The sequence below is a fragment of the Lepisosteus platostomus genome, chromosome 13 (genome assembly GCF_059453375.1).
Source record: "Lepisosteus platostomus isolate fLepPlt1 chromosome 13, fLepPlt1.hap1, whole genome shotgun sequence".
NCBI classification, from domain to species: Eukaryota; Metazoa; Chordata; class Actinopteri; order Semionotiformes; family Lepisosteidae; genus Lepisosteus; species Lepisosteus platostomus.
Window position 1 is genome coordinate 17,206,942 of NC_142623.1, and position 27,189 is coordinate 17,234,130.

At 47.1% G+C, this 27,189-nt stretch overlaps 3 protein-coding genes across 6 annotated transcripts in view; 1 reads left to right on the forward strand and 2 right to left on the reverse strand.

The window, feature by feature from the left end:
* znf653 (zinc finger protein 653) overlaps window positions 1-14,618 on the reverse strand; it is a 22,277-nt gene extending 7,659 nt beyond the window's left edge. For 2 of the 3 annotated variants that reach the window (XR_015926030.1, XR_015926029.1), the window contains exons 1-11: window positions 14,481-14,618; window positions 13,135-13,458; window positions 12,166-12,206; window positions 11,110-11,391; window positions 10,437-10,993; window positions 9,700-9,880; window positions 8,805-8,898; window positions 8,119-8,230; window positions 6,292-6,406; window positions 4,685-4,784; window positions 3,139-3,398 (exon numbers count right to left, since the gene is read on the reverse strand). Coding sequence is in view for 1 of the 3 variants with exons in the window: in XM_088603594.1 (XP_088459720.1) it covers window positions 3,221-3,398; window positions 4,685-4,784; window positions 6,292-6,406; window positions 8,119-8,230; window positions 8,805-8,898; window positions 9,700-9,880; window positions 10,437-10,993; window positions 11,110-11,391; window positions 12,166-12,206; window positions 13,135-13,458; window positions 14,481-14,503 (2,007 nt within the window). In the remaining 2 variants the exon portion in view is untranslated. Of the gene's footprint in view, window positions 1-742; window positions 3,399-4,684; window positions 4,785-6,291; window positions 6,407-8,118; window positions 8,231-8,804; window positions 8,899-9,699; window positions 9,881-10,436; window positions 10,994-11,109; window positions 11,392-12,165; window positions 12,207-13,134; window positions 13,459-14,480 lie in introns of those variants that run through there. The other variant, XM_088603594.1, reaches the window with a different exon arrangement.
* Window positions 14,516-17,866, forward strand: swsap1 (SWIM-type zinc finger 7 associated protein 1). Its single transcript, XM_088603596.1, has 2 exons — window positions 14,516-14,791; window positions 15,842-17,866. Exons 1-2 carry the CDS (start codon window positions 14,516-14,518, stop codon window positions 16,358-16,360), a joined length of 795 nt encoding a protein of 264 aa, XP_088459722.1. The 3' UTR covers window positions 16,361-17,866.
* epor (erythropoietin receptor) lies at window positions 15,678-26,341 on the reverse strand. 2 transcript variants are annotated; one of them, XR_015926031.1, is made up of 10 exons: window positions 26,083-26,341; window positions 25,012-25,144; window positions 24,312-24,475; window positions 23,250-23,401; window positions 22,652-22,808; window positions 22,280-22,367; window positions 21,066-21,153; window positions 19,332-20,454; window positions 16,869-16,958; window positions 15,678-16,209 (listed from the first exon to the last, which is right to left on the reverse strand). XR_015926031.1 is itself a non-coding variant. In XM_088603595.1 (8 exons), the coding sequence occupies exons 1-8, from the start codon at window positions 26,180-26,182 to the stop codon at window positions 19,678-19,680; spliced, it is 1,659 nt and encodes a 552-aa protein (XP_088459721.1). In that variant the 5' UTR covers window positions 26,183-26,341; the 3' UTR covers window positions 18,434-19,677. The 2 variants fall into 2 exon arrangements, 1 of the variants encoding a protein (XP_088459721.1); XM_088603595.1 differs by lacking the exons at window positions 15,678-16,209; window positions 16,869-16,958 and having other exon boundaries at window positions 18,434-20,454.
* Between the last annotated feature and the right edge of the window lie 848 nt (window positions 26,342-27,189).

Genomic DNA, 27,189 nt, shown 5'->3' on the forward strand with positions numbered 1-27,189 from the left:
CTTCAGAGATTTGAAAGTCGGTGTGTCACTCTAATTATGTGCAGTGTGGCCTGCGAGCTCTCCGGGAGTCAGGGAAGGCCAAGAGCCTGGGACCACATGGGCAAAGTCCTAACTAGAACAAGGGACTTTTCTGGCCAGACGAGCACAGCAAGAAACAAGGGGATGAGCCCCCCAGCTCATAATTTAAAACTTTACACAAAACCAGAAACCTACATACCAAGCAGTTACAGCACACAAAACTGTGCACAAAGACTTCTCTCCCACTACATTGAAAATGTAAAAAAGTGCCTGAGAACCTCAATCCAAATAATCAGTTAGACCAGTGGAAACAGGAGTGAAACTTTAAGACTCACCTTAAACTCCAAGAGAACAAATTAAAGGTTTGAAAGAGAAGGAAACAACATTTTGGCTGTGGAGCCTTCTGCGAGTGTTTAACGCCAAGATACATCTTCCAATCCCTGGTGACCCCAGTTCCTGCCAAACTGATTCAACCAAGCTCTAAACAGAATTATTTATTTGATTGATTAGGACTACTTTATACCCTTAAACAACGAGCACAGATTAACTCGGAACTGCAACTCTTCAGCTAAAATTAAAAGTACAATTACACAAAAAGAGTTTCGTTCTCCTGCAGATACTGGAGCTAGACTGTCCCACTCCGAGGACGAAACCGCAAGTTTCAACACATCTGTGGCTGGAAACACTGCCACCTGGTGGCCATTGACAACAACAAGAAACAGCACAGCAAAAACTGGCTTTATTCCACCGTGGGTGTATTCTGTACAGTTTATTTTTTCTTTTCAAATGTAATATTAATATATTTTACATATTTAGTATTAATATGATACAGTAAACAAAAACTGTAACTTTACAGTGCTTAGTTAGTGCATATGCCCCTTACGGACAAGCTTCCAAAGAGAAGATTGAACGGAATAAAACAAAGATGGTTTGGTCAAGCAGCAGCTCAAATCCACGTTTCCTGAGACAAGCACCCCAGTTCAATTCGCTCTCGTCTGAAGTTTAAACCACTATTTAACTCCTCTCTCGTCACCCGCAGCGCCGCCTCAAACACTCGCTGTGCGAGAAGCGGCCGTTCAGAAACGGATCGCTCGCGTCCGTGGTGCTCCGAAAAGACCATTTTTTTTTTCACCTTTCTAAAAAGGACGGGAAAAAGTTCAGTCAGTTCAGCTCTGGTTTGCTCAGAAAAGTCCAGACATGGCAAAAAAGGCCAAGTCTTCAAAACGTCCCTCATAAAGTGCACATTTTCTACCAGCATAAAAAAAAAGTATCCGACTGAGCCAGAATGTTAGGCCCTTTAGATCCCTTTCTCACTTCTTATCATGCGTTTGTGACCTTGAACCCCCGAACCCCAGTTAACTCGGGATGTCCGCGCTGGCCCTGCAGTAAAGCAGAAGACTCTGCAACTGGGGAGGATGTTCAAGATGTTGGAAGAAACAAACTTGTCATTTCGGTGCTTTACGGCGATGCGATCACGCTGAGCGATGTTCCTGCTGAGCCCGAGCGAGCCGCTCATGGGTGCTGATCTGCGGGATGTCTGCACGTGGGGGTGACCACTTACTTCATCGCAACCAGAAACCAGGCAGTACAGGTGCACCTTCAGACTGGAGGTTGGGCTCCACGGCACCAAAATGTCACGGGTTCGAGCCAGGGTCCTGTCACCTGCCTGCTACAACCAGGACTCTCCTGGTGGTGGCGGCAGCACAGCACAGCAGAACTGGGAACCCGAGTCAGCCAGGGTCCCCAAAGCTGGACAGAGACATCCCCCAGTACCTGCAGGCTTTCCCGGAGACATGTAACCCTCCCCTGTGGACCGCATGGAGAAATAACAGAGGCTCTGACAGGCCGCCTCTACAGATCCTCACCCCCCCTCCACTCTGTGCAGGAACCACTGCCAGAAAGTTGAGCCCTTAAACAAATAGTCAGTATGCGTGTGGGGAACGGGGGTATAAAGAGGGTAGGCAAAACTTAAAAACTCCAGTTAAGCTCAGATCTTAAAATATTAGATACATTTTTGCAGCTCCTTGAAAGAGGCCTTCTACTGATAAACTAACTTGGCCAAACTGTAACGTTCGCCTCCCAGACCAGTTCATATTTCCATGATTAAAATCCAGATCACTCTCGAGTGTCCAAGGCGGGGATCCCAAAGTACAGGCTTAAGGAGCAGCACAGCAGTCAGTTTGGAAGGTGTTCTTTACATCAGGGGTCTCCCATCCTGTTCAACCCAGCTCTTAATCACCTAAAATCAGCTCATTATTGGCTTCACTGGTCCTATAGAATAACTTCAGCCAGTTCTTCAGGTACCGGTGCTTTATAAGAAGCAGGACACCTTGGAGGTACACAAGGCCTGGACTGAAGCTGTTGATTTAGTGAGGATTTGTACGAAACCTGCCAGATCCACTATGCCTTTGAGAAGCAGACATGGGACGTCCTGGTCCAAGACATGTTGAGGAGATCAATGCAGGTAAATGGGAAGTCTTCTCATCTCTGGCCCAATCCAATAAGGATTTGGGACTCTGGCAGGAAACCAGTTAGCAGAGTCCTGCTGTGTTAAAATGAGTCTTCTCGAATCAGTGAAATTGGTTGTCCTGGAGCACTTCTGCAAACATGATGTGCCTTCTGCAGCATCAATCTGCCTCGCTCCCTGATTGTCTGCTTTTACAAAAAGCAGAGTTACCACATGCCCCTCGGAAACCAACTAGAATTCCACGCAGGCCTGCAGCCAATTTAAGATGGGCCAGTAATATTACAGCCTAGTTAGGCATCTGTGCATTAGTGCATTGGAAATTTCCATACGTTCTGTCTCGGGGATGAGACCCCTACAAACAATCACTTCACCTCAAACCAAAAAAGGTCTCAAAACACATAAGAAGGTCTGGAGTGTCACTTCAAACCCAGAACGTGCTACCCTCTCCTTGGCGTAAAACCCAACATGTCACTGTGCCCTACACCACCATCCCCGGCCTCCTTTACTAGATGTTGTGTAAAAAAAGTGTCCACAGATTTAAGCACTATGGGCTCTGGAGAGGACTTTCCAAAAGCACAGCAAGGAGAGGAAACGCACTGCGCAGGAAGATCGCCAGTGCCAGAGAGCAATCAGGCCCAGTCACCACAGAGCACCTCATTTTCAGGGCGCTGGCCGAGAGCCTACAGGACACAGCTTCCTTGCTGGGGCGGGACAGGAAGTTCACCCCCTCCACGTTCACGCCACCTGCTTCTCCGGGTGGCTCTTGAGCTTGTGGAACTTGACGCTCTCCAGCTTCTCGAACCTCTTGCCGCAGTGCTCACAGGTGAAGTTGTACTGGACCTCGGGGGTGTGCTTCTTCATGTGCCAGTTGAGGGAGGCCCGCTGCCGGCACTGGTACCCACAGATTTCACACCTGGGAGAGGGGAGGGGGGGGGACAGAGCGAGCCGTCAGGGGTCATGGTCGCTACAAGGCGGAATGTGCTTTGTAATACAACTACAAGACCTTTGTAATAACAGCTATATACGCTCAGATTTGAAACCAAAAACAAAAGTAAATAGATCATAATTATGTATAACTAATATACGTACATCGATATGAAAAACTTTAAAAGTCACAACTGCGTAAGTATTCAAAACCTTTCCAGCTGACAGATCGGAAGGTTTTGAGACCTTTGGGGGTACAGAGTTACCTTAATGAGCTACACTATAGGTGAAGTGACAACAGTCTGTGTGCAATATGAGCAGCTCACATGGTTACAGACTAAATACAGCTCTCCCTGTAAGACAGATAGATAATACTTTATTAAAGGTCAGGTAATGAGTTTCTAGTTAAGATTCCACCATGAAAATCAAACCTCCTGGGACTCTCAGAACGGCTTCATCACTGTCAACAGAAGACTTGACTGGCATTCACAGTCTTTAATATTTTTAGTGTGCCACCTGAAGAACCATATCCAAAATTCAATCACCTTATCATTTTTAACTGGAAGCAAGTTGCCTCACTCACATTTGTTCAATGGATCAGAAATATGATGCATAATTTTAAAAAATCAGATTTTTAAAAGCTTGGCAAACATTACTGAAATATTTTGAGACTTTGAGCTTACATTCTACACCCTAGATCTTAATCGGTCACTAACTGGCCACAGAGATGATATCCGTTAGGACTGGCCTTCCACTTTTTTTTTTAATTCCTAGAGAGTTAGTGTAATTAACTTTATTATGATCTTTTTTGCTTTTTTTATTGTCTTCTATCCTTCAACTCCTTTTCGCAAGTGAAGATTTGGGAGAAATGTGGGAAAGGGATGGGAATTCTGTATTTTTCTTTCTCATTAATTCTTCCTGCATAATACACTGTACCAACAATCTACATGACCTCTGACATTAGTTTAATATGCAATATGCAGCATGTATTTTTGCTGGTGTGAAAAACAATAAAAATACATGGACAAATTACTGGGATGACGATTTTTCCTGCTTTAAGATTTTTTTCCATTGCAATTATTTTGCAGGCATAACATAGAACACTGCCTTTTACAGAGAAGGCTTATGTCTGTTTCAGCTCAACTGGATAAAGTGGCTAACTGCAACAACTTTTAAATTTAAAGACTGACAGGATATCAGCTGAAGCAGTCTTTCCGGGTTTTGATCTATGGAGTGTACATGCTGCTGGGTTTTCAGGAATTGAGGGATACTCACTGCAGCGGTGTCTCTCCAGTGTGTGTGCGGCGGTGAACCTCCAGGTGGTTTTTTCGCTTGAAGGACTTGCCACAGGTCTCACAGATGAAATCCCGCACACCTGGGGGGGGAGGAGGAGGAGGGGCATGCTGTCACTGTTACCAGATGCCACATGACCATAATCTGATTGTACTCTGGTCCTGGAGAGCCACAGTGTCTTCTGGTTCTTGTGCCAGCTCAGCTCTGACGTCAGCGACGTCATTGGATCGATCAGTTGCATTAATAAGGAGGAATTAACATGCTATACAGATCCCACACTTGAAGGGGAATTGCAGTTCCAATTCCTCAGACCAGTTATTAAATCTCAGTAACAAAATAAATTAATTGACGGTATAGAAAAAACTTACACATTTTTAATTAAGCACGAAAACCATGAACTTTGTGAAAGTACTGCAAGACTGCCATTGCTGTCACAAACCCCTGGTCTCACCACGGGCAAAAGTGAGGGTGTGCGACAACTGTGACTTAAACCAGCCCTTCCTGCTCAGTAGTAACTATAATGACTAATGTAATGGGATGTACAAGCGAATTAAGTACAGGTTGCGTACCAGTCATTTCACTGCAGAAAGTTTCCAGCGTGATCTGTATGCAGAGTTAACAAGTAGTATTTTGCTGGCAAAACCATCCCAAAATCAAGATTAATATCTGTATTGGATTCAAAGAGATGGATTAACAAGCCTGCTTGTTTACAATGTAATAGAGCTACATCATCTCACCGAATGTTTCGTTGTCTCATTTCTGAATTTGCAGACAATTACAGCAATATGATGCTGTGCATACCTGGAAATTTGGTCTATTTTGGTCATTTTGTGATGGTTTTACATGTGATGAGTACATTTCAAACTTCAATAAAAGTAAAATGTACACAGTAACTTCCGATTCTTTCTAACCCACAACAATTAAAATAGTGTTGCAGTTGCCCTTTCAGTTTACCCATAAAACCTGCAGGACTGCGTTTTTACAGGAACTCATATACCTGCACTACACAAGGAACTACAAGACCTGATTTTAACATGGAATAGACCTTTGCACTTTTATTCTTCTTTTCTTGTTTGTCCCCACTGATTGGCAACACCAGGAAGCTTGCCTAAGATCCGAACCACAAAAACAAAGTTCAGAATAGGCTTGCGAGATCTGACATCACTGAAAGATAGCAATTTAGCCATCCAAGAATCTCATTAAGACTTCTTCAAAGTTCCACAGAAGTTAAACATCAGATCAATGAAGAGAAAGGATGGCTGTTCCTGGTCTTAAGGAAATGGCTGGAACACACAGATTAAAGGAATTGAATCTCTCTAGTCTGCACTGCTTGACTGGGTACGTGACAGAAATATTTAAAACACTGAAAGGTTATTAACATTCAATACAGATTACTACTATAGGACCAGCAGCGAGACAAAAACATGAGTGCAAACACAAGGGTCAGGGTTTAGGTGACAAAAAACACAAAAGGAATCGATTTCCCACTAAGGGTTGGAGGGATCGGGAACAAACCCCAGAAACGTCAGGACACACCCACGTCGAGGGCACTGTAATGAATGCCTCTGTGCGGGTGCTCTTGGGGTTACCTGAGTGAATGATCATGTGGCGGTGCAGGTGATTGGAGAGGTAGAACTTCTTCCCACAGCCAGGGTGCGGGCAGACCTTCGTCCGGCCCTTCCTGTGGACCAGATTGACGTGGTTCTGAAAGGGAGGAGGGTACAGGAAGTGGGTCAGACGTCCAGTATGGACACAAGAAGCTGCTTCTGGAGGGTCTGTCACTTATAAATGGGTGCCTGGGTGAAAGTTCTAGTTTTATATACAGTTCCTGTTGTTGACAACGCAGTTCAGTGGAGTTTTTAAAACAGGTTTATTTCTCAAACGTCTCTATAGAAAAGAGCACGGAGGCACTAACATACCCTCAGCTCAATAGTGGATGTATTTGCCTTAATATGTTTGACACAGACTTTCAACATTCTTTTTTCTAAGGAAACTAAGCCATTTCAAGGTATATAGAACCACCTCAACACTTTTAAATAAAGTCTTTTATTGCAAGTGTTATTAACATACTGTCTCACATGCTGGTTTGGTAATATCAGTACCACTGATTGCAACAGGTTTGAAAAACTAGTCAAATTAAGTAACAAATTAATTGGGGGCAAATCGAATCGCCTTATAAACAGAGGGTGGCAAAGAAAGCAATGTGTATTATGGAACAAGTAATAGGTTTATTCTTTACTGAAAAGAGAAGAAAGAAAACAACATTTCGGCTGTGGATCCTTCTTCAGGTGCCTCACACAGCAGCCTACGCAAGCTGACGCAGCTCCCCACCTGAACTACTTCAATGTGTATTATGGATTGTTCCTCACCCCCTTCACTGTGGGTTCACACTACTCCCATTCGGGAGACACCTCTGTGTCCCCAGGTGAAATACTAATAGACACAGGAAATCTTTCATCCCCAGTGCAATATCTCTTTCAAACAATGGATCGTAACCATCTTCTGCCTGATCCCAGTCCTATCCCAGAAGTGCTCAAACTCTCAAGCTGCTGCTTGTGGCATCCCGGTCAGGAATCTACTTGTGACATGAAGCTGGAACTAACGACACTGAGATTACAGGGCTCACCCTGCTCTCCCCCCCCAATCAAGAGCCACCACAGACTTGTTTTTAGAGAAGATTCAGCCATAAAAAAACAGCAATTAAAACCACATAGTGATATAACCCAGCAGCCAGCAGCTATATCACCCTGCAACTCATAACTGGCAGCCCTTTGTAGCTCAGCAAGGTGTGAGCCTGGTCAGTACCTGGATGGGAGACCTCCTGGGACCAATTAAGGCTGCTGCTGGAAGAGGTATTAGTGGGGCCAGCAGGGGGTGTTCACCCTGCGGTCCGTGTGGGACCTAATGGCCCAGTATAGTGACGGGGACACAACAGTGTAAAAAATAAAAAGCACCATCCTTTGGATGAGACATCAAATTGAGGTCCTGACTCTCAGTGGTCATTAAAACTCCTACAGAAAAGATCAGGGGTGTTACCCTGGTGTCCTGGCCAAATTACCCCCTTGCCTTTACCAATCATGGACTCCTAATAATCCCCATCTATGAACTTTCTCCATCACTCTGCTCTCCTTCCCAGTAATAGCGGGTGTGTGGCGAAAAGACTGAAGTACTATGGCTGCCCTCGCATCATCCTGGTAGTGGTGGTGGAGTGGAGTACCTGTAAAGCACTTTTTTGTGGAGTGTCCAGAAAAGCACTATTAAGTGTAAGGAATTATTATTAATTATAACACCCATGAAACAACTAATTATAAACTATAATTTTGCATCACAGACTTGTGCGTAAAATAAGGTTCCCCCTTACCCAGGGGGAGTGACAGGCAGCCCGATGGAAGTGCATGCGCCTTCACTTTCCTCACCTGGAAGCTACTGATGGCCACGTACACCTGGCTGCAGCCCTCATACGGACAGTGGAACATCTTCAGCATCCCGTCCGCCTCGATCACGGGCCCCCGCCGGCTCCTCTTGGACCTGCAACAAACCGCACAGGGAACAAGGTCGGACCACTTCCACAGGCCAAGACACAAGCCACTCCCCGAGGCACACACGCCACCCGAATCCCCTGTCTCCTGCCGGGCAACCCCAGCACCCTTGAACGTTTCCATCAAGATGGCGGATCAAAAAAATACCCTGCCTTTGAAAAAGCTAAATAGGTCATATATTTATGTCGGACAAAAATCAAAGAGTAAGCAGAAGCCAGACTCCTTCTCTCTGGACCCAGATGGAGAAGAATAACAGCCTATTTAAAAAGCATGTCTGCTTCACTCTTGATCCCTGGCACGAGATTGCCCTGGCACTGTCTGAAAGCCATTTTCTTAATTGATTTCCTGCACAAAGTCGATATCCCAGAGAGACATGCAGCCCTGAGCTGGGGTCACCCAGAGTCCCCTGCCTTGTCACTCATCTCTAAACTAGAAATATGGTTTGTTGGGGTGCCATTGGCAAAGCGATCTGAGGGTCTTTAACAACCAGCCACTTCTTGAAAGAAACCGGGGCATCGATTTCATCCACATCAGAGAGACAGCCTGTTCCGGACGTTACCCACCTCTGAAGCCCACTCTGGATCTCCTTCTCCTCAGCCGGCACGCCCAGGCCCTCCAGCTCCAGGTTACTGTGCACCTCCTGCCTGCTGCCGACAGCTGCAAGCGCCAAGGCCACATTTTTACTCCCCCCTCCGTCATAACCACACAAGTCCAGCAGCGTCTCCAAAAAGATTTTGGAGTTTTAAGAAACAGGCACAGACAGACAACCGTTTTCAGAAATTCATTAGCTTGGGTTTGCTAAAAAATAAGATGTGAGGTTAAAAGGATGGGCACAGTTATGCAACCAAGGCATTGAAAGTTTTTTTGATTTTTATTATTTGTCGCTTGAATATTGTTGGTTACGAGAACTAATTAAAGGTGAAAAAAGGTCTGAAATGATTTGTCTTGATTTCAGCCTTTACATCAACAAAAGCTGAAATCTCAATAAGGGTGGGTAGACTGTTTTTATATCCTCTCTATTTTAACTGGATTTTCCTCCAGGTTTGTTAAAAGGCTCTGATAAAGAGAATCAACAAACCAGATCTGTGCAGCAGGGATTATATAGTCTACAGACTACTCTCAGACCAGTTGTTGATACAAAACTGCAGAATTTAGATCTGAACCCACCCATCACTAGGATAAATTAACAGCTCATATGATTTCTCCCAATACATTCATTGCTTGTTCACCTTTTCTGTATCCCATTATAGTTTTACTAATTCTGTTCTTTCTGCCTAGGCTACTCACATTAGCAGGTTGAACATCTTATTTAAAGATAGAATTGCTCTTTGCACACTGGCCTTCAATACACACCGTGAACTGAAACACCTGCAGCTAGGCACACAGGCAGCAAAGATAAAGATCTCATCTACATAAACACACAAAGGAGCTGCAAGGTGACGACCGCCAAAGACTGACCTCTAGCAGTGTCCAAGCTCTGGACGACGCCCCTGTGCCCAAGCCCAGAATCGCAGACCTGGTTATACGCCACCCCCTCGATGACCGTGCAGGTCATCTCTTCCCCCACGCTCTCGCCCACGTTCAGCTGCAGGCCCTCTGTGGTCAGGGCCTCATAGCTGGGGCCTGTGATGATGATCACCTGCCAGGAGAAACAAGGAAACTGACTGCAGAGTCACCACTCCCCCTCCCCGTAGAAACAGAATATTTAAACCCACTCTGAGGTGGGAGGGACGGATCAGCAGTCCAAGACTGGTACAAACAGTTACAAAACCCAGAAAAATACTGAGCTTAAACAGAAGGATATTTTAGGACCAACAGTGAATCAAGGAGATCACTGATTAAATCAAAGAACATAGGCTTATAGGCTTAAACAGGGATTATTATAGGAATCTGGGCAATATAAGATACCCAGTAGTGTTATTACAGCACATTGCCAGGGACCCTAGAAGAAAAGCATGCATGAGATCCTCATATCAATCAGCAAACCAGAAAAAAGTGGGCTAAAGTTCTCCTGTTTGTATCCTTCCTTACATTCCACAGCAGGCATGCAATCAGAAGAGGGAGCGAGCCACTAAAGAAGATGTGTCGACTACGAGCTCCGGAACAAGAGGAGGCCAAGACGTTTCGAGTTGCCTCGTTTCAGTGGATCCAGCTCTGATTGAGGGAAATGGGAAGGCCCTGGGTGGGGGTCCTACCTGGGATCCCTCAATGGCACCCTGGGCGTCGGGGATCTGACAGCTGGCCACCACGGTCTGCAGAGTCTGCTGGTCGTACAGCTCCCCGCCGCCGGTGATGTGCATGGTGGCGGGGGGAGGAGGGGGCGCAGGGTGGGACGGATCCCGCTCGGAGTCCTCAGCCACCCCAACTCGCCCGTCTTTGACTGCCCTGTCCGTGAGGGCGGCCGTGACCACCATGCACTCGTAGTCCGTCTCGGCGGCCAGCGCGCCCCCTCCCTTCTCCTCCTCTGGCCCCGCCGCATGCCGGCCCAGAGCTCCGGGACCCGATTCCGAGGATGCCACCGCATTTTCCGGCTGCCCAGGGGGCTCGCCGGCCTTGTTGCCCTCCAGCACGGCCTCCCCCTCCTCCAAGACCACCTCCATGTTCCACAGAGACCTGGCCACCGGGGAGTTGGCTTCGCCGGGATGGCCCGGCGGAGGCCCCTGACTGTCCTGCGCGATGGGCTCTGCTCTGGCCAGCTCGCCATCGCCGCCCTGCAGGCCCTCCGACATCTCCTCGGCCGTCTCCGTGGCGTCTGCGGCAGGAGAAAAGGGAAAGAAACCGTCACTGTCAACCCACGAAGGATGTTCACGCAGAAATGTTGATTATTGTTGGCTTTTAGCATCGGCTTTAACCGGTTCGGCCATTCACCCAGGTGGCACGCAGAGGCCGTTTTCCTCCTGGTGCAGGGTGCCACCCTGTCACATGGCGGCGTGTCGGGCTCAGGCTCATTCTCCGACTCGCTGGCATCCTTGCTGGGAGAGACCAGGTGCTGCATGTAGCCGTGGCCGGCCTGGCACTGCCACACCGCCGTGGTGGAGAAGCCCAGCACAGGCTCGAGGGCGTGCAGCTGGGGCTCGTGGGGGCAGGTCTTCTGGTGCTCCATGTACCAGCTGACCAGACTGCTCAGACAGTTCACATTGCTCTTCTTCCCTGAGGGGACACAGGCACAGACAGTAAAGCGCACAGCACCACTGTCAGTACTAGGTCTCTCTACTTCTTACCCACAAACACCTTTGATTAGCATGGCTCAATTCCTGGAGTGCTATCTGTGTGGAGCTGGTATGTTCTCCTTGCGTTTCCTCCCGGGACTCCGGTTTCCTCCCACAATCCAAAGACATGCTGATTGGTTAACTGGCTTCTGGCAAAGTTGGCCCTGGTGCGAGTGTGAGCTATTGTGTGCGCCCTGCAACGGACTGGTGTCTCGTCCAGGGTGTGCCCTGCCTTGCAACCAGAGCTTGCTGGGATTGGCTCCTGCTACTCATTGATCCTGTACTGTATAAAGTGGTTAGAAAATGGATGGATGGATTAATGCTTCAAGAGTCACAAGATTAGATGCAGGGTGTTTGGAGGGCTTAAATCTTAAACAGCTTAAATATAGGTCTTTGTAGCTTATTTTAGATATTATTTTAAATAGGAGTGTCTTGATAATACTAAGAACAATGTGCAAATCGTACAGGGCTTCTATTATTGTCTCACTTCAGCCACTCAAATTATCTAAAAAGCTTCAAGACCATGTTACAAAAAAAGATGAACTATTTTAGCACTGAAATGCGCTCATTGAAAGCAGTTTGCTTTTACTTGGAAAAACGAGAAAATATTTACTGAAAAGTACGGGATACGTGCAGACATCAAATTAAAACAGTAACGGGCTTTAGCACATTTCTACAGTTCAACTACCTCTTGTTACCAACTGTTTTTACTAACCCCTTTTTGGTTTGACACAAAACTCCGCACTCAGCTTCTTTCTGAAAGACAAGAAGAGGGTTATGATACAGGCTCTGGTTTAGACAGCAGTAAGTAATTGAAATAATTCAAAGAGGTCATTGCATTTTCCTATCCCCTTGCTGTAAGGTCAGTAGGACATTTTCTGACATCTGATGCATCAAAACAGCTTGTGGAACTAATCCGACTCCCACTACAGAGCACTTTAATCCAACCCATGTTTTATAAGATGCAAACACCTGTACTAGTACCAGCTGCTGAATTCAAGCCTGTTACCTCATTCTTTGGAAATCTGAACAGACTAATGTGTTAAAATACCACAAGAAAACCCACACTGATCAGCAAGGCAAAATGAATAAGATTAAACTCAGTAAAATTAGAAATGGTTCAACGTGCAATGCAGTTTGGACATTACTTGGCTCACTCTAGCAATGTTTTACAGAACATTTATAGCTGTACTGCAGAAGTTACATATGAAAATATCAGTGAGCAATTTTTCCTGGGTGAGTCAAAATTCGGCAATCGTGAATGAGGGATTTAGGCGAAATATTTCAGTGCATTTGTAGGGTAATCTGAAAATCACTAGATTACGCTTCAGATCAACTAAAAATCCATGTGTTTTGCAACATACCATCTGAGCCAAGACATCTACAGTAATAGCACAGATGGACAAAATACCACTGTCACAACAACTAAGGTTAGATTAGAATTGACTGATTGTGAAGACTTCTCTATGCAGAAAAAAAGACTATAATGAGACAATACTTATTGAAAAAATAAATTATCATATTGCTAGCAGCCAAAGTACCTGATCGAGAGAGCACCGGGTTATTAAACTGAATATTAGCTTTGCACTAGTACTGGTCGTGTACAATTTAGTAAGCTTATCCTTAAATGAAGCATGTTCTGCTCACAAGAATAAAAATATATTTTTTTTTGTAAAGGGCTTACCCGCCGTATTTCTGCTGGTACCTCTCGCCATAAATCGAGTCGAGCAGGATTAAATACTCGGCTAGTCCGGCGTCGCTTAAACTGGTCCGCTTCCGAAGTTCGCTCCACAGTTTGTGCGACTCCCCGAGGTACACTCGCCGCACGTCGTACTTTTTCCGGGACTCCAATCGCCTCTTAGCTCGGTCCGTGTCAGTGAGGCGAGGACGTCCCCGACAGCGCCGCAGAATCGCCGAAATTTGGTCTCCAGCCTCCTGGTCTAGAGACGTCTCTTCCTCGGCACTCATGTGCGCCATCTTGGTCAACAGCTGTGTGTATGTTTCTGACCTTACCGGAAATAGTCAAGGCATGCGACTTGACCTCACCGGAAACACTGCTTGCAGAAAAATGATTGGATAGCGGCAATACATTTATTCTTTTTACTTTATTTCAGTACACATATTCAGTGTAATCACAAAATTGAAAGAACAGCATGGGACAAAACCAATTCCCCTGGCACTGTTTTTAAAAGTGGCAAATGCCGAGAGCGCTACAATACTCTTGTAGGCCACACACTGTTTTTATCTTTTGATTAATCGAATCATTTCGCTCTAGAATTGCTGTACCCACGCTATTTCTCCTTGTGCCAGGTTAGGCTGTAACATTAGTTTCTTCTTCGACGTTTATCTTTAACGCAAGCACACGCTAAGAGTAACAAAAAGTTCGAAACCGACTTTTCTTAGTATTATATTTTTAAAGCAGTCTGTCTGGATAACTTTATAATAATAATAATAATAATTGCTTACACTTATATAGCGCTTTTTCTGGACACTCCACTCAAAGCGCTTTACAGGTAATGGGGACTCCCCTCCACCACCACCAATGTGCAGCATCCACCTGGATGATGCGACGGCAGCCATAGTGCGCCAGAACGCTCACCACACATCAGCTATCAGTGGGGAGGAGAGCAGAGTAATGTAGCCAATTCATAGAAGGGGATTATTAGGAGGCCATAATTGGTAATTGGCCATAAAGTTAAAAACTTTAAGTATTTAATGTCTTTCAATCCTAAGCAAGGAGCTACGTTTAATCAAACCAGAGAGATTCAACAGATCAACGAGATAACTGCATTTTTTTTAAATGTCAAAAATAGCTTGGACTTTAAAATCTCCGTTATCAAGGTGTCGTGGATTTGTCTTCAAGTAAAAGGTGCTGCGGTTTAATCCTACGTTTCTTTTATCCAATGGGAACTCAAGACACCTGACATACGCACATCTCGCCCTATAACAGCTCGGGGGCGGGGCCTGACACAGCGCGGGAAGAGTTCACGTGTGGGTTTGTTTTCGGACCGAGCGGAGACAGGAAGTTACCCCCTTGTCGGCTTTGTTTCCATGGTAATGGCAATATGGCAGAACTCTTGATTCGGGTCTTCGATCGCTACAGTCCTCGGGGACGCGAGTCGTCTCCTTCTCTTTCTCCTCCCGAGGGAGAAACCCGCTCACTGTCTTGTATCCTGCTGGGGGGCCGGGGTTGTGGCAAGACGTGCCTTCTGTTTCTAACAGCGGTGATGGCGGCTTCCGAACTGGGGCGGAAGGTCATCTTTCTGAGCCCCACTCCGATCCAGACCCTCCCTGCTCCGCTGATGGAAGCGCGGGCAGGCTTGGACCCCGCTAGCCTGAAAGTAGGTACCGTGAATATGTCTACGGGGGCATAAAACTTCACTTTGACGCTGTGTAGTCAAGGATATTGAAATGATTAACACCGGCTCTTACCCACGTCTGTAACAGAACTCTCAAATTTATTTTGATTTTTACAGAACGCAGAACGGGTACTAAATACTGATAGACTGTGTCTATTAAATCTTTTTTGTCTTCAGTCTGTTTTCAGTCTTCAGTGTATTAAGTATCTTTAAATCACTCAATATAGGTTTTTCTGTCTTCAGTCTATTAAATATTTTAATAAAAAAGCCGTTGGAGACAGAAAAGCAGATGGCATCAGTCTCCAGCCTCCTTGGAGCCACCCTGGAACTGAGCAGATGAGAGCAGTCTCTGTCCTCTGGGGCCATAGCTCAGTCTCACCAAACGTACACGTCTGTGTCACCCATCCAGCCATGTTCTCACTGCTTGCTCTAATTCAAGGTCGTGGGGGAGCTGGAGCCTATCCAGGCAAGCGATGGGCACAAGGCAGGATACACCCAGGACGGGGCGCCAGTCTGTCTCAGGGCACACACAGACATAAACAGATACACACTCACGCCACGGCCAGTTTCCCCAGAAGTCACTTAACCTATCAGTATGGCTTACGGTAGGGCTAGGAGGGACTCTTTCATTGTGCAAATCTGGACCCTTCATCCACTTGCAATGAATGATAATGGACACCTGACTGAGAAATTTGTTGGAATCTATACTTATTGTGAGATGTTTTCTTTGAAATAAAGTTTACTTTGATCAAAAAAAAAAATCAGTATGGTTTTGGACTGTGGGAGGAAACTGGAGCACCTGGAGGAAATCCACATGAACACAGGGAGAACATGCAAGCTCCACACAGACAGCACCCCAGGTCCAGAATTGAAGCCAGGGCTTTATTGGCAGCAGTGTTCACCACTCTTCTACCGTGCTGACCTACATTTCCTAACCACAACAATAATAATTATTCTTTTTATTATTACCATTATTATTTCTTACACTTATTTAGCGCTTTCATCTCATGATGTCCCCTCATGCATTTGCAGAAAATCAAGTTCGTGTACCCCCGGACGGCGGAGGAGCTTCTGCGGGACGTCGCGTGCCTGCACGAGGCAGCCGGCGCGCCGCCCTCCCTCCTCATCGTCGACGGCTTGGAGCGCTACCTGTGCTGGGGAGGGGAGGGCGAACAGGCGCACCAGATGGCCGCGCGCCTCTCCGCCCTGCTGTGCGACACCGCCACCTTCCTGAGCCGGGCCCGCGCCGGGGCCCCCGGAGACCCCCCCCCTGAGTGCCAGCTCATTGTGTCCTTGGATACCCACCCGGAACGCGGAGCCGAGGCGTCGGGCAGCGATTCGGTCCTCTCCGTCTTCGAGCGCTACTTCCCCGTCAGGTGCACGCTGGGAAGAGACGCCAGCTGTGCGGGGACAAGAGCGTGCCGGATTTATTTCTCCGGTTTCCAGCAGACGGAAGGACGGGACTCTGGACTGGGACGCCAGTGGGAGCTGGTCTATACCCCAAGCGGAGCCATGGAGTTTACCCCAATCCCAGAAAAGAGCCAGGAATGAGATTCCCTTGTGGCTGGAAATGCACAAAACATTTATTCACTTACTTGGCCTAAATGTCTTTTGGATTTTGGAGGAGGTTATGGGTTTTGTGTCCTGTTGTGTGTGGGCAGGCTATTCAAACAGGGCAGTCGAGCACAAAAACAACAGACAAGACTCAGAAGTCGGTTTATATGAAAAATCACATTCCTCTCATCCTGTTCGCAGCCAGCTCCTGATCGATAATTCCAAACTTTCCTGGCTGTTCTCTTCCATCACCTGAAAATAGAAGCCTAAAATGGTTCACCTGCGCAGATTCCCAGGCTAGGAATTCTGGACCATAATCCTGGAAAAGCCACAGTATGAAATAACCAAGTCGTACATTCAGGCTGGGAAAGTTTCAGATCCATGTGGGTCCAAAAGAACTCTTACAGTGTACTTGAGTCGTCTGTTATTCACACAGAGGGGGTCGGGCTTCATTTCTTTATTTCTAACAGAACGATCGGTATGCGCTCTGTGGGCGATGCCTCACCTGATAGTTCTCTCTGTATTTCCTCAGCAATGTCCTCCCGAGCTTGTTGAAGTTGAATATGTTCGTCTGAAGAGCTACTAGATCCTTGAACTGAAAGATGAAGGAAAATACAGGGTTAGTCAAAATGCGGTCGACAAATTTGATATTTACGCTTTTGTTTGAAACCTTTTTTGTCACAGTAACCCATGTAATTAATTTGTAATAAACAGTCAGAGTTTCTAACAGTTACCTTACAATCCTTCACCATCTGTGGAGGAGAAAACAAAACCTTAGTAAGACAATTGACATTTATACTTGTTGACGACATTTTGATTAACCCTGTATATATTATAGAACTTAACATACATCAGCATGGTCTGACATCAGTCAGTCTCTGGAATCGTGGCTTAACTCCTTGACACCTGCATAAGCTCTGGCCCAGAGATTCACTGTGGTTCAAATAGAGAAATTAACTAACAGCTCAACATCCAGCGCATTCTTAAAACTACCCTTCTATCGATTACTCTGCTCATTACAAGCCATAACCATTGAGTACTCTTCTATACAGACCCCTCTGCCACCACCAATGTGTCTCTCTCTTTGATGATTAAGATACTGGATTATCCTGCCAGGGGTATTTAACAGATAATGTCATCATTTCTGAGACAGAGTTGTATATATTTAGGATTTACTCTCTACCAAGTCTTAAATATAGTGCCACTAGAGCAAGGCAATGTAACTGCTGCTTGCTAGATTAAGAGAGTGTCTTTGAAGAGAAGAAACGTAAGTTACAAAGTGTTGTTTAATGCATTTTTTTGGAGACAACACATCCGTGAATACCCTGACAGCAGGCACAGGATTTCAGCCTTTCCGTCTACAACATTACTGTGCATTCAATATTGAATTGGACCTGGGTCTTCACTGTGAGACGTCATTCTGCTTTTGTACTGAAATAACCAAGTGACGTGCATAAATTGCACAGAAATAAAAACAATGCATATTGAAAAGGGTTAAAAGAATGTCAAGATCATTGCGTGGTGAAACCAGAAAGGAATCATTCATGCAGATGTGTCTGTGAGGCCTTATAAAGGCTTTGTCCACATAGATGGGAAAGCATTGAATAAAGACTGCTCGATTCGTCTTAGGTCGCGGCAGTGGTGGTTTCTGTCCCCATAAGCTCCACTTCTGTGACTGTTGTGCCACAGCACGCCGGCAGAGGGCGCCACAGTCAAGAAATTCAGCTTTCTGAAGCTGACCTTGTTTTTCATTAAGGCACACTCCCTGGACTTACAATATGCTCCCTCCCTCTCTCGCAGATAAGCCGGACATGGTCTCCTGCTTGCGCAACAGATACAGTTTTATCTTTCTAGAGAACACAACCGCACGCTCTTGTGCCAAGAGACTCTGTTAACTGAAACACATCCTTATAACCTCCAGTTTAACAAGCATTAGAGCTCAGGTCTACAGTGTAGACATCTGGCACCAGTAACACAAAAGGAGAGTATGAGCTTTTGAAAAGCTAATTATTTCCATTCCATATTGAAGTTTCTATCTGTACAGTTTTAACAAATAGTCCCTCTAGGCAATTATTTCACAGAAACTTTATTTCAAGTACAACCATTTTTTTATTTTTAGATATAAAAAAATAAAACAGCTGAGTAGCCTGAGCCATGCAGTTTTGAACAGACATGCAGGTACACTCCTGCTTTTGTTTGCAGAACGATTCATGTATTTACCCAAGTAACACCTGTTTGTGTTCAATTCACCTTACGAGTTTGAGGTCAGCGGTTTGTGAAAATTGAAAGGCTTGGCAGTGATCGTTTGGGGACAAACCCAGCGGAGCAGGAGATGAGAGCGTATTGCTTTGGGAAGCTTAGAGATCTGGGAGATTTATGTAGGTTTTGGGTTGCGTTTTCATTGATCAGATTTGCTGTTTTTCCACAAGTAAAATTATAACACGTAGCCACAAGTTAAATTGTCCATTTTGAGGCTAAGTATTAGCGGAGGCTATAAGGAACCTCTGACAGTTTTACTAAGAATCTTTTTTATTAACTTTTTTGACCTTTTAATCTGGCAAGTCCCTCTTTTTTTCTGAACCCTTGGTGAGACCTACCAGATTAAAACGAACACAACCCTCAGAGAAATCAGAAAGAGAGGCCTTTTCTCCCACATGACCTCCTTGTCATAAACAACCGCCATCTGCACCATATGCTGCATGTCTGGCACCACCAAGCTACAGATGCAGATGAGGTTTGTGCCAGCTCAGTTTTGTGCTTGGTGTTCTGTCCCCTTTGAATAATGTGCGAGTGCGATCATATCATGAGGAAGGGCACTGCGTTGCGAGGCGCCAAACAACATTGAAGGACTACACGTGATGATACAAAACAACCCTGCTGTGAATGTAAAAATAAAATGACAAAAAAAATAACATGATTTGTTATAAAAAAAATAAAAACTCTCTATAACAGAAGGGATGAAGCTCACCTTCATCGATTTCCTTACAGTTCGTGTTTATCTTGTCAAAGTGGGTTTTGTAGCAGACAAACTGCCACTTGTAAATTCCTCAATCCCTAAATGAACTGCCCTCTTTTTGACAGAGACTCGTGTCTTTGCTCCCACTGGAGCGAAGGTGTGGGTGCCCGTCTCTCACATCTGTACATCTTCCATCTTGGTCTGTCCATCTGAGCTCAAAGCTCGAGACCGGCGGAGCAGTCTGGCTCCCTGTCCTATCCTTGTGCCCAAGCTGTCACGGGCAGATTCTGGGCAGGGGAGCACTCTCGTGGATCACCCTGCATCGTCTTTGCACTGATCCGAGTGTCCTGCCCGCCGGTCAGCACCCGGCGTGGACGGCGCTGTAGAGGCGGGGCAGCTGGTCTGCGGGCTGGCAGATGTCATTGCGGTACAAGTTCGTGTACAGCCCCTCGGTGCTAGCCGAGCCCATGGGGACGTAATCTATAAAGATGCCCGAGTCGGCCACTGTCAGGTAAGCATAGCTGGGGTTCTTGGGGGTCCAGGATTGGGGGAACAACAGGGCACTGCTGGGGTCGTACAGAGCGTAGTCGAAACTGGAGCCGGAGGACAGCCGGTCTCCCGATCGGGATTGGGAGCCGGAGCCGGAGCTGTGCCCAAGGGAACCCCGGTCGGAGGAGGAAGTGGGGGCGCTGGTCTCGGAGGTGGCGAACAGGACCTGGAAGGGGGACTCCTCCTCTGAAACATCCCGCTGGGCGCTGTCCTGCGGGGGATCCCCCTGAAGGAAGCTCGGGTTCAGGATCACGTAGGCGTCCTTCGATTCGGCGGGCCACAGCTGATCCGTACGGGGCGCCGGGGACTCTGGGGAGCCCAAAAGGCAGAGGTCACACAGAGGAGCCCTCAAATGCTCTCCCGGCCCCGGCCGAGCCTCCCCTCGCCCCTGCCCCTCAGCGCCCCCCTCCCACTTGTCCTCCTCCTGCGGGAGCGGGTGCCCAGCTCTGGGGGGCGCCGTGATGCCGCCGCCGGGGTGAGCGATGGGCTTGACCTCGGAGAGGACCTCCAGGGGGGCAGCCAGGTCCTCGATGTAGAAGAAGGCGGGGCTCCACCACAGGTTGGCGTTGCTCTGGCCGAGCCACTCCTGGAGAGACACACAGGCGATGCTTTAGCAGGGGGCCACGAGGGGACCGCCACCGCAACAACAGAGCAGATCTGCTCCAGCGGTGGGGCCTCTGTGCCATCATTAAATCAACACACTACACTGCAAGCACAAGAAAAGCTTGAGTTTTTAAATGAAAGTCATTTACCCAAGTGGAGAGCAAAATCTGAGCTGTGCCTAAAAACGACCCTCCCCCCCAGGCATCAGAAACTATAGCAGGGTGTCTGATCACGGGGGGCCAGGTGCGTCCGCAGTGTGTCAAGGCCTGTGTAAAAGCAGCAGCACCTGCAGAGCTGGGACACCCAGGTATTTTGCCCTAGTTAAATCAGTCTAAACTCAGAGCTAAACTCTAAAATCAGAGCTAAACTGGAATAAAAACCTGCAGATACACTGGACTTCCAGGACCAGCATTGGACACTCCCGATTTAGAGTGAGCAAACCAAAAAAGGGTCAAATAAACAGAGCCTGATGTAACAAATAGCACAGGATACAATAGTAAAACCGTATTATAACCATGTTAAACCATGTTTTTTATTTTCGACAGTAAAAACCTGCAATCTGGTGATCTGTACACGTCGTCTGGTGATCTGTACCTGGAAATTTCCTTTGTAGACTGTGAACAGGCCTGGGAATCTGGTTTCTGGACTGGGAATGAGAGGCCACATTTTCTTCAGCAAGAACCTGGAGAAGAGAAGGATACAATCAGTGAGGAGGCAAACTGGTTCTTCATTCTAGCCGTCACGTTGAAGATGGATGATGACCTTCCCTAATCGCGTCCCTGGATCTTGAAGTTAAATTGCACTGGGCTAACTGCACATTCCAAATGTGTTCAGCCTTTTTACTCTATTTGGGGTGGCAGGGAAGATGGTCGGACTTGAAATGTAGAATTTCATCTTACACAAAAGAGCAAGCCATCTATTTCACTCTTAAAGGTGCACTCTAGCAAGCTTCCACATTTACAGTTACAGCAGGAGCCTGCCTTCACAGAGCAGTACTGACTGAGACCTGGTCACGCTCAGTGAAGGGCTTTTGAAATAAAGTCCTGGCTCAGAAATTAAAGTCTGAGTGACCTGCCAATGAGACAAACACAAAGATTGCAAATCTTCATCTTAAGAAAAAAAGCTTTTCAGTACAATATGTTTAATTTGCATTATTGGTATATGCGTCCTTCTGAATTTAAAGAATTGGGCTCCCTCTAAGAACCAAAAACTGGTCAGGATTGATCTAGTTCTTAATCATTATCAATTACCTCCGGGACCCTGAGATACAAGTGCTAACTGAGACCAGGGGCCACTCCTTGGATGAGATCTTGAGATTCAGCTTCTACTAGGTGCCAACTGATCTAGAAATGGCTGAAAGAGAGAGGAGCTCATTCAGCTCATCTAGAATAAGTTAGATGTAGTTCATTGAACCGAGGATCTCATCCAGAAACCAGGGTATCGGCTTCAGCAAAACAGCTGCATGGCTCGTTCCATGCTCCCACCACCCTTTGCGAAAAGAAGCAACGCCTGTTCTTGGTTTAAAATGCATTTCCATGCTGTTTACACACAGATGGTACTCACAGCCTCTTCTCATTGAAAGCTCCTCTCTTCATGTGCTTAACTTTCCAGCTTCTCAGTCTTATCACCCTCGTTTCCCCATGACTAGATCTGTAAGAACTGCAGCCTGGCTAACTCCGTGTTAAACCGTCACCCCTAGGAGAGTGCTGGGAGCTGTAACCACACGATTCAGGCCCGGGGTGGGAGATAAGATCACTTGATTAGCCTATACAATTTCTTGCATGAGGAATTTGGAGAGGGACACTGACCTGCGGCTGGAGAGGAGGATGGGGAGAGACAGCAGGACAAGGATCAGGAAGATGATCAAGCAGAGGGAAAGGATGAGGGGGTCCACCTCTGGAGAGACAAGAGCACATAGATTAAACAGTCACATCTGCCCCTCCCTTGGGTTTCGCCTGACCACAAATGCCATACTTCATGCTGAGGCAGCAACCCCCAAACTGTTTAACTGTGGCCCTAATCCATGTCCTACATCCAGCTGGACCTTAGGTACTCAGAAAGTGACACGACCCAGAAGAAAAAATGGCGTTCCTTAGCGTGTTGGAATTGAGCTCGCGTTGCAGGAAGACAAAAGGCCCGTGCGGGTTTGGACCGGCTCGCACCCGCCAGGCCTAACCTACCGGCGGGGGATGTTTCCGTGGCGATGGCATCAGACCAGGCGCTCCAGTAACCACTGTAGGTCTCGCCATCGGGCTTCACGCGGACGCGGACTTCGTACACCGTCCGCGGCCTCAGGCCCTTCAGCAGGTAGCTGGTCTGGACCTTCACGAGCTCCGTCTGCAAGGGAACACACAAGGGGTGAGCCTGGCACCGCGGCCTGGACATGGGGACTCTTGCACACAGAGCCGTTGGACAACGGCAGGGTGGACTCTCAAAATCCAGGCCTGCAGCCCTTCAGCTGAAGGATTCGCTGCTCCATGCTAACCGACGGGACTTAAAATGCTTTTCTGTGCTTCTAAAACACAGCGTCTTTTCTTCTTCGACATTTCTCAACAGGGAATTTGGCCATCTTTTTAGGCCTTTTGTTTGGACACAGCATGTTGGGGCATCAAGGTGAAAGGCGTTAGATCTAATTAAACACAGAACCAGCCATGCAGCCGAGCGAATGTCTGATGGTCCTTTCATGCCTATAGACAATGGCACGTTTCTGCAGAGAGAAACCGGGCCCATCTGGGGGCGTTAGTCAAGGCAGGCCGTCACGAAGGAGAAGCTGCTGACCTTGCGCAGCCCGGAGCCGGCTGCCGAGAAGCTGACCTCGTACATCAGGCTGTTCTCCATGTACTTCAGCTCCGGAGGGACCCAGCGCACCAACAGCTGGCGGGGATTCTCCAGCCGGGAGAGGCTCAGGTTGGCTGGGGGATCCAGGAGAACTGGGGCAGAGGGAAAACGGGAAAAAAATGGTCACTTCCGACACTGAAGAGAGACCTTTAACTTAGAGCGCCCACTACTGGCAGCTACAGGTTTCATCCCAGTCTTCAAATCATTCTGAATAGGGCAAATTGTGCGGCAGAGAAAATCCACATCACCTGCTTCTGTTTCTGAGGCCATAACTACCAGCTGCTGGTGGGAAAAGACAAGTAAGAACGCTGCCAGCCAGCTTGGACTGGATCTGCCACTTGTTGAAATGAAAGGAAAGAGTGAAACAGGGTCTCATTTACCCTCAGGAAGCAGGCGGGCCCCTGGGGGGGCCTTGCATTCCAGCTCAGCTCTCGTCGAGCTCAATCAGCTCATTAGTGGCTTAATGGGACCAGTTTACTAGCCTCTCCTGGCTTGTCAGATACCAACACTTGAGTCACGCTGCCCCCCCCCCCAAGGACCAGGACTGCCCACCCTGAGGACCACAGTGGGGGGACCCCAGGAACCCTAAAACAAAATCACATGACCCTCCAAAACAACTGCACTGAGGTCACATTTACATAGCTTACAAAATACACCTGAACACCACCTAATCTAACACTGCTGGGTACAGTACCTTCCTCAATCACACCCATCTCTGCTACTGGGGTCTCCAATCTTGGTCCTGGAGAGCTGCAGTCCAGCAGGTTTCACAGGACCCTCTTAAATCATGAATATCTAAAAGCCTGGGGCAATACAGCTATGATCAATTAAGCAAGCAGTGTTCAATGAAGTAATTTAGAGATTATTTTAGGGAGAAAAAAAAACAGAATACCCTTCAGGCCTCCGAGACCACTATGCTTCATTGACACCTTACTTGCTAAGCCGATCGATTGCTCCAACAGGCGCCCTGATCTTGAGAGAAGTGCAGGCCCAGGCACTCACAGACTTGGTCGATGAACAGGCTCCTGTTGTACAGCAGCAGGCCGCCGACGTGGACCCAGATGTCCAGGGTGGCGAAGTGATAGATGTCTGGAAGCTCACACATGTAGCGGGTCCTGTTGCCCTCTCTGTGTGAGGTCAGGCTGCAGCTCCTGCTCTTCCCGCTCCTGGGGGTGTTCGGTTAATGAAGCTTAGACACAGCACACACACACACAGGCGCTGATTGTCAGGACACTAATTCAATATGGCTTTCTGAATCGAGGGGAACCTCTCGTGGGTTCCGCTGCTGAGATTCTGGGGCTCCTGGAGCTCTCCCAGATCTTTTTACCTGGCTCTGACAAAGAATACAATTTTCCAGTATGGCCATTCCTCTATCGCCATTTTTAAAGTCACAAATCCATATAAAAAACTCCATGGTCTACACAGCAAACGTGGCTCTTCCTCCGAGGAGCATTTGTTTGCATCTGTTCTCACTATTTCATGAAATCCCCTTGCCAAGACCTGGTGATACAGTCTTGACTTTTTGGGGGCAGACCCTCTTTCTGGGTGATACGCAGGTGTCGCTTTGTACGTGCTGTTCGCATAGAGACAAACGAGGAACGTCGAGGTTAGCTCACGCTGCAAGGAAGTCTCTAGAGCCAAGCCGTCGAGAGAAACACAGAGGAACCCCAGAACACTCCCCAGACGCCCCGGAGCCACTCACTCGTATTGGTAGGTGAAGCCGTAAAGACCGGCTCCTCCACCGCCACTGTCTACATCCCAAAAGCAGGTGAGATCCTGCTTCGTCTCGGCGAAACACTTCGGATTCTCCGGTTCCGCCGCCAGCAACAGCGCCGCTGCAGGCCAGGGATTCAAAAGACAAAAGTTGAAGGTGCTGGTAGCTGTTTACGGCACTAACCACACAGATAAGAGGACTTTTTTGGGAGGGGGGAGGTCAAGTTGTATGAATCGGGTTTGTCCACCAACCCAGACATATGAAAACACTTTTCGTCATTTTAAAGGGCTGACACCTTGTCTCGGTTAGGAGCCCAGAAAACGAATCGACCACTCCCCAGAAGCCTTGATGTATTTTTTTTTCTATAAATAGGCATCTGATCGTCCAGTACATTTAAACTTTTTTTTCCGATTCGAGACCTAAAAGATACATCACATTACATCCATACGTCAGTGAAGTTTTCTTTCAAATGGTAATGTTGCATTGCAATAAACACTAAGATTGTGGGGTTTATAACTCTGTTGAACTGACACGGATTCTCCATCCTAAATCGGCTACTCTCGACAATACGTATTCAGCAGTATAGCGCAGTGGTAAGGCTAGACTCCTAACTGTCGGGTTGAGGTACTGTATTCTAGTTGCTCCATTATGACGGACCGGAGTTACGCGTCTCTAGTCGGTTTAACGCTAAAGGAATCCAGGATGTACCGCTATGGCTCTGGTATATATTATTTAAAAACACAAAATAATCCAGACCTGAAGCCTTACACACAACGGGCCAGACCATCATTACAGGTGTCTTTTTTCCCTCTGTGCATAGAAAACACATTGGAGGGGGAAAAAGCAAAAAAAAAAACGTCTTTTAAAACAAACAAAAAAAAAACGTCTCAAATAATTATTTGGTTTAAAAAACTCCAATCCCAGATCTAGATTCCCCTCGTGTTAGTGTGATGGACTGTGTTAGAGCGGTGGCCGTGAGCAGAGAAAGCAGAAGGCGCGACTCCAAAAACCCGGGAGGACAGAGAAGGGAGAGAGACAGAGAGACTAGTGCTGTCCTACCTTTGGTATCGATATTCCGAGCGCTCACATCATGGGAAGCCGTTTTACCAAGAAGGAATAAAAGAAATACCACGTTTCTGAAGGTTTTAACTTGTTTCATTGCGCCAGTGAAGTGGGGGCACTTGTCCGTTCGCCTACCATAATCCGCGTCCAACCTGCTAGCCGGCCAGCTTCACTGCGAGATAGGCACGGGGGCGTGAGCCGCAGCAGATAAGACCGCCGACCTCGCACGTTGTGCAAAATAACGTTTTTTTCTTCCCACTCTTACTACGAAGGAGTGGCTTTAAAGCATCCCGCTCCTACTGGGAGGGGTTAGTTTACTACTTACGTGTTTTTTGTTTTGTTTCACAAAATAGAAGCCGGGGTTTTTATGGAAAAGTCTGAGCAACAACAGTGACAGAAGCGTCTACAATCTTGTTTCACTCGCGGGGTCCAGCACGGTAGAAATACACGAGGCATCCTGTTTAACCACCTTTTATGGTGGATAGGTGCGCTGGATAAGGAAAGTTAGGATACTGGTGTACTTTGACCAATGTTCGTTCTGAAATGTTACATGAAACCATACAGTGTATTCGTGTTTCCATCTTATTTTGCACTTGCTTTAGTTCAGAGAAAGATAGAGGGGCACTTCGGGCAGAATACTAGCTGTAGAGAAATTCAGTCTTGCTCATCTGCAGAATATACTGTAAAGAAACTCTTCTGCAGCTTCAGGTTAATAGAGCCGCCCGTGTTTGTGCCCCAAGAGAATTTGACATTCAAATTGAAACGGAGAGAGCAAGATTGCAAGCTGGCAGAGATAACATGAATAGCTGTAGGAGCCACAGATACACCAAGAGAGTCTAGGGGAAGAATTAAGATATTGATTCAGTTTATTATCCTTCCCCAGACCACCTCCAGACCACCATCAGAGGACTCTTCTTGTTGAGATCAGCAGGAGCCCTGCACACACACTCAAAGGTACAGGCTGTTCCAATACATGCCCATCTGTGTGTGTGTGGTGCGTTTGCCTGTGGCTGGGAAGTGATGTGACCCAAGGGGCTGGCCTTATCAGTGCTGCAAGGCCTGTTTTCAGCAACCCAGGCCCTTATCAGCCCTTGGTCCCCCCTG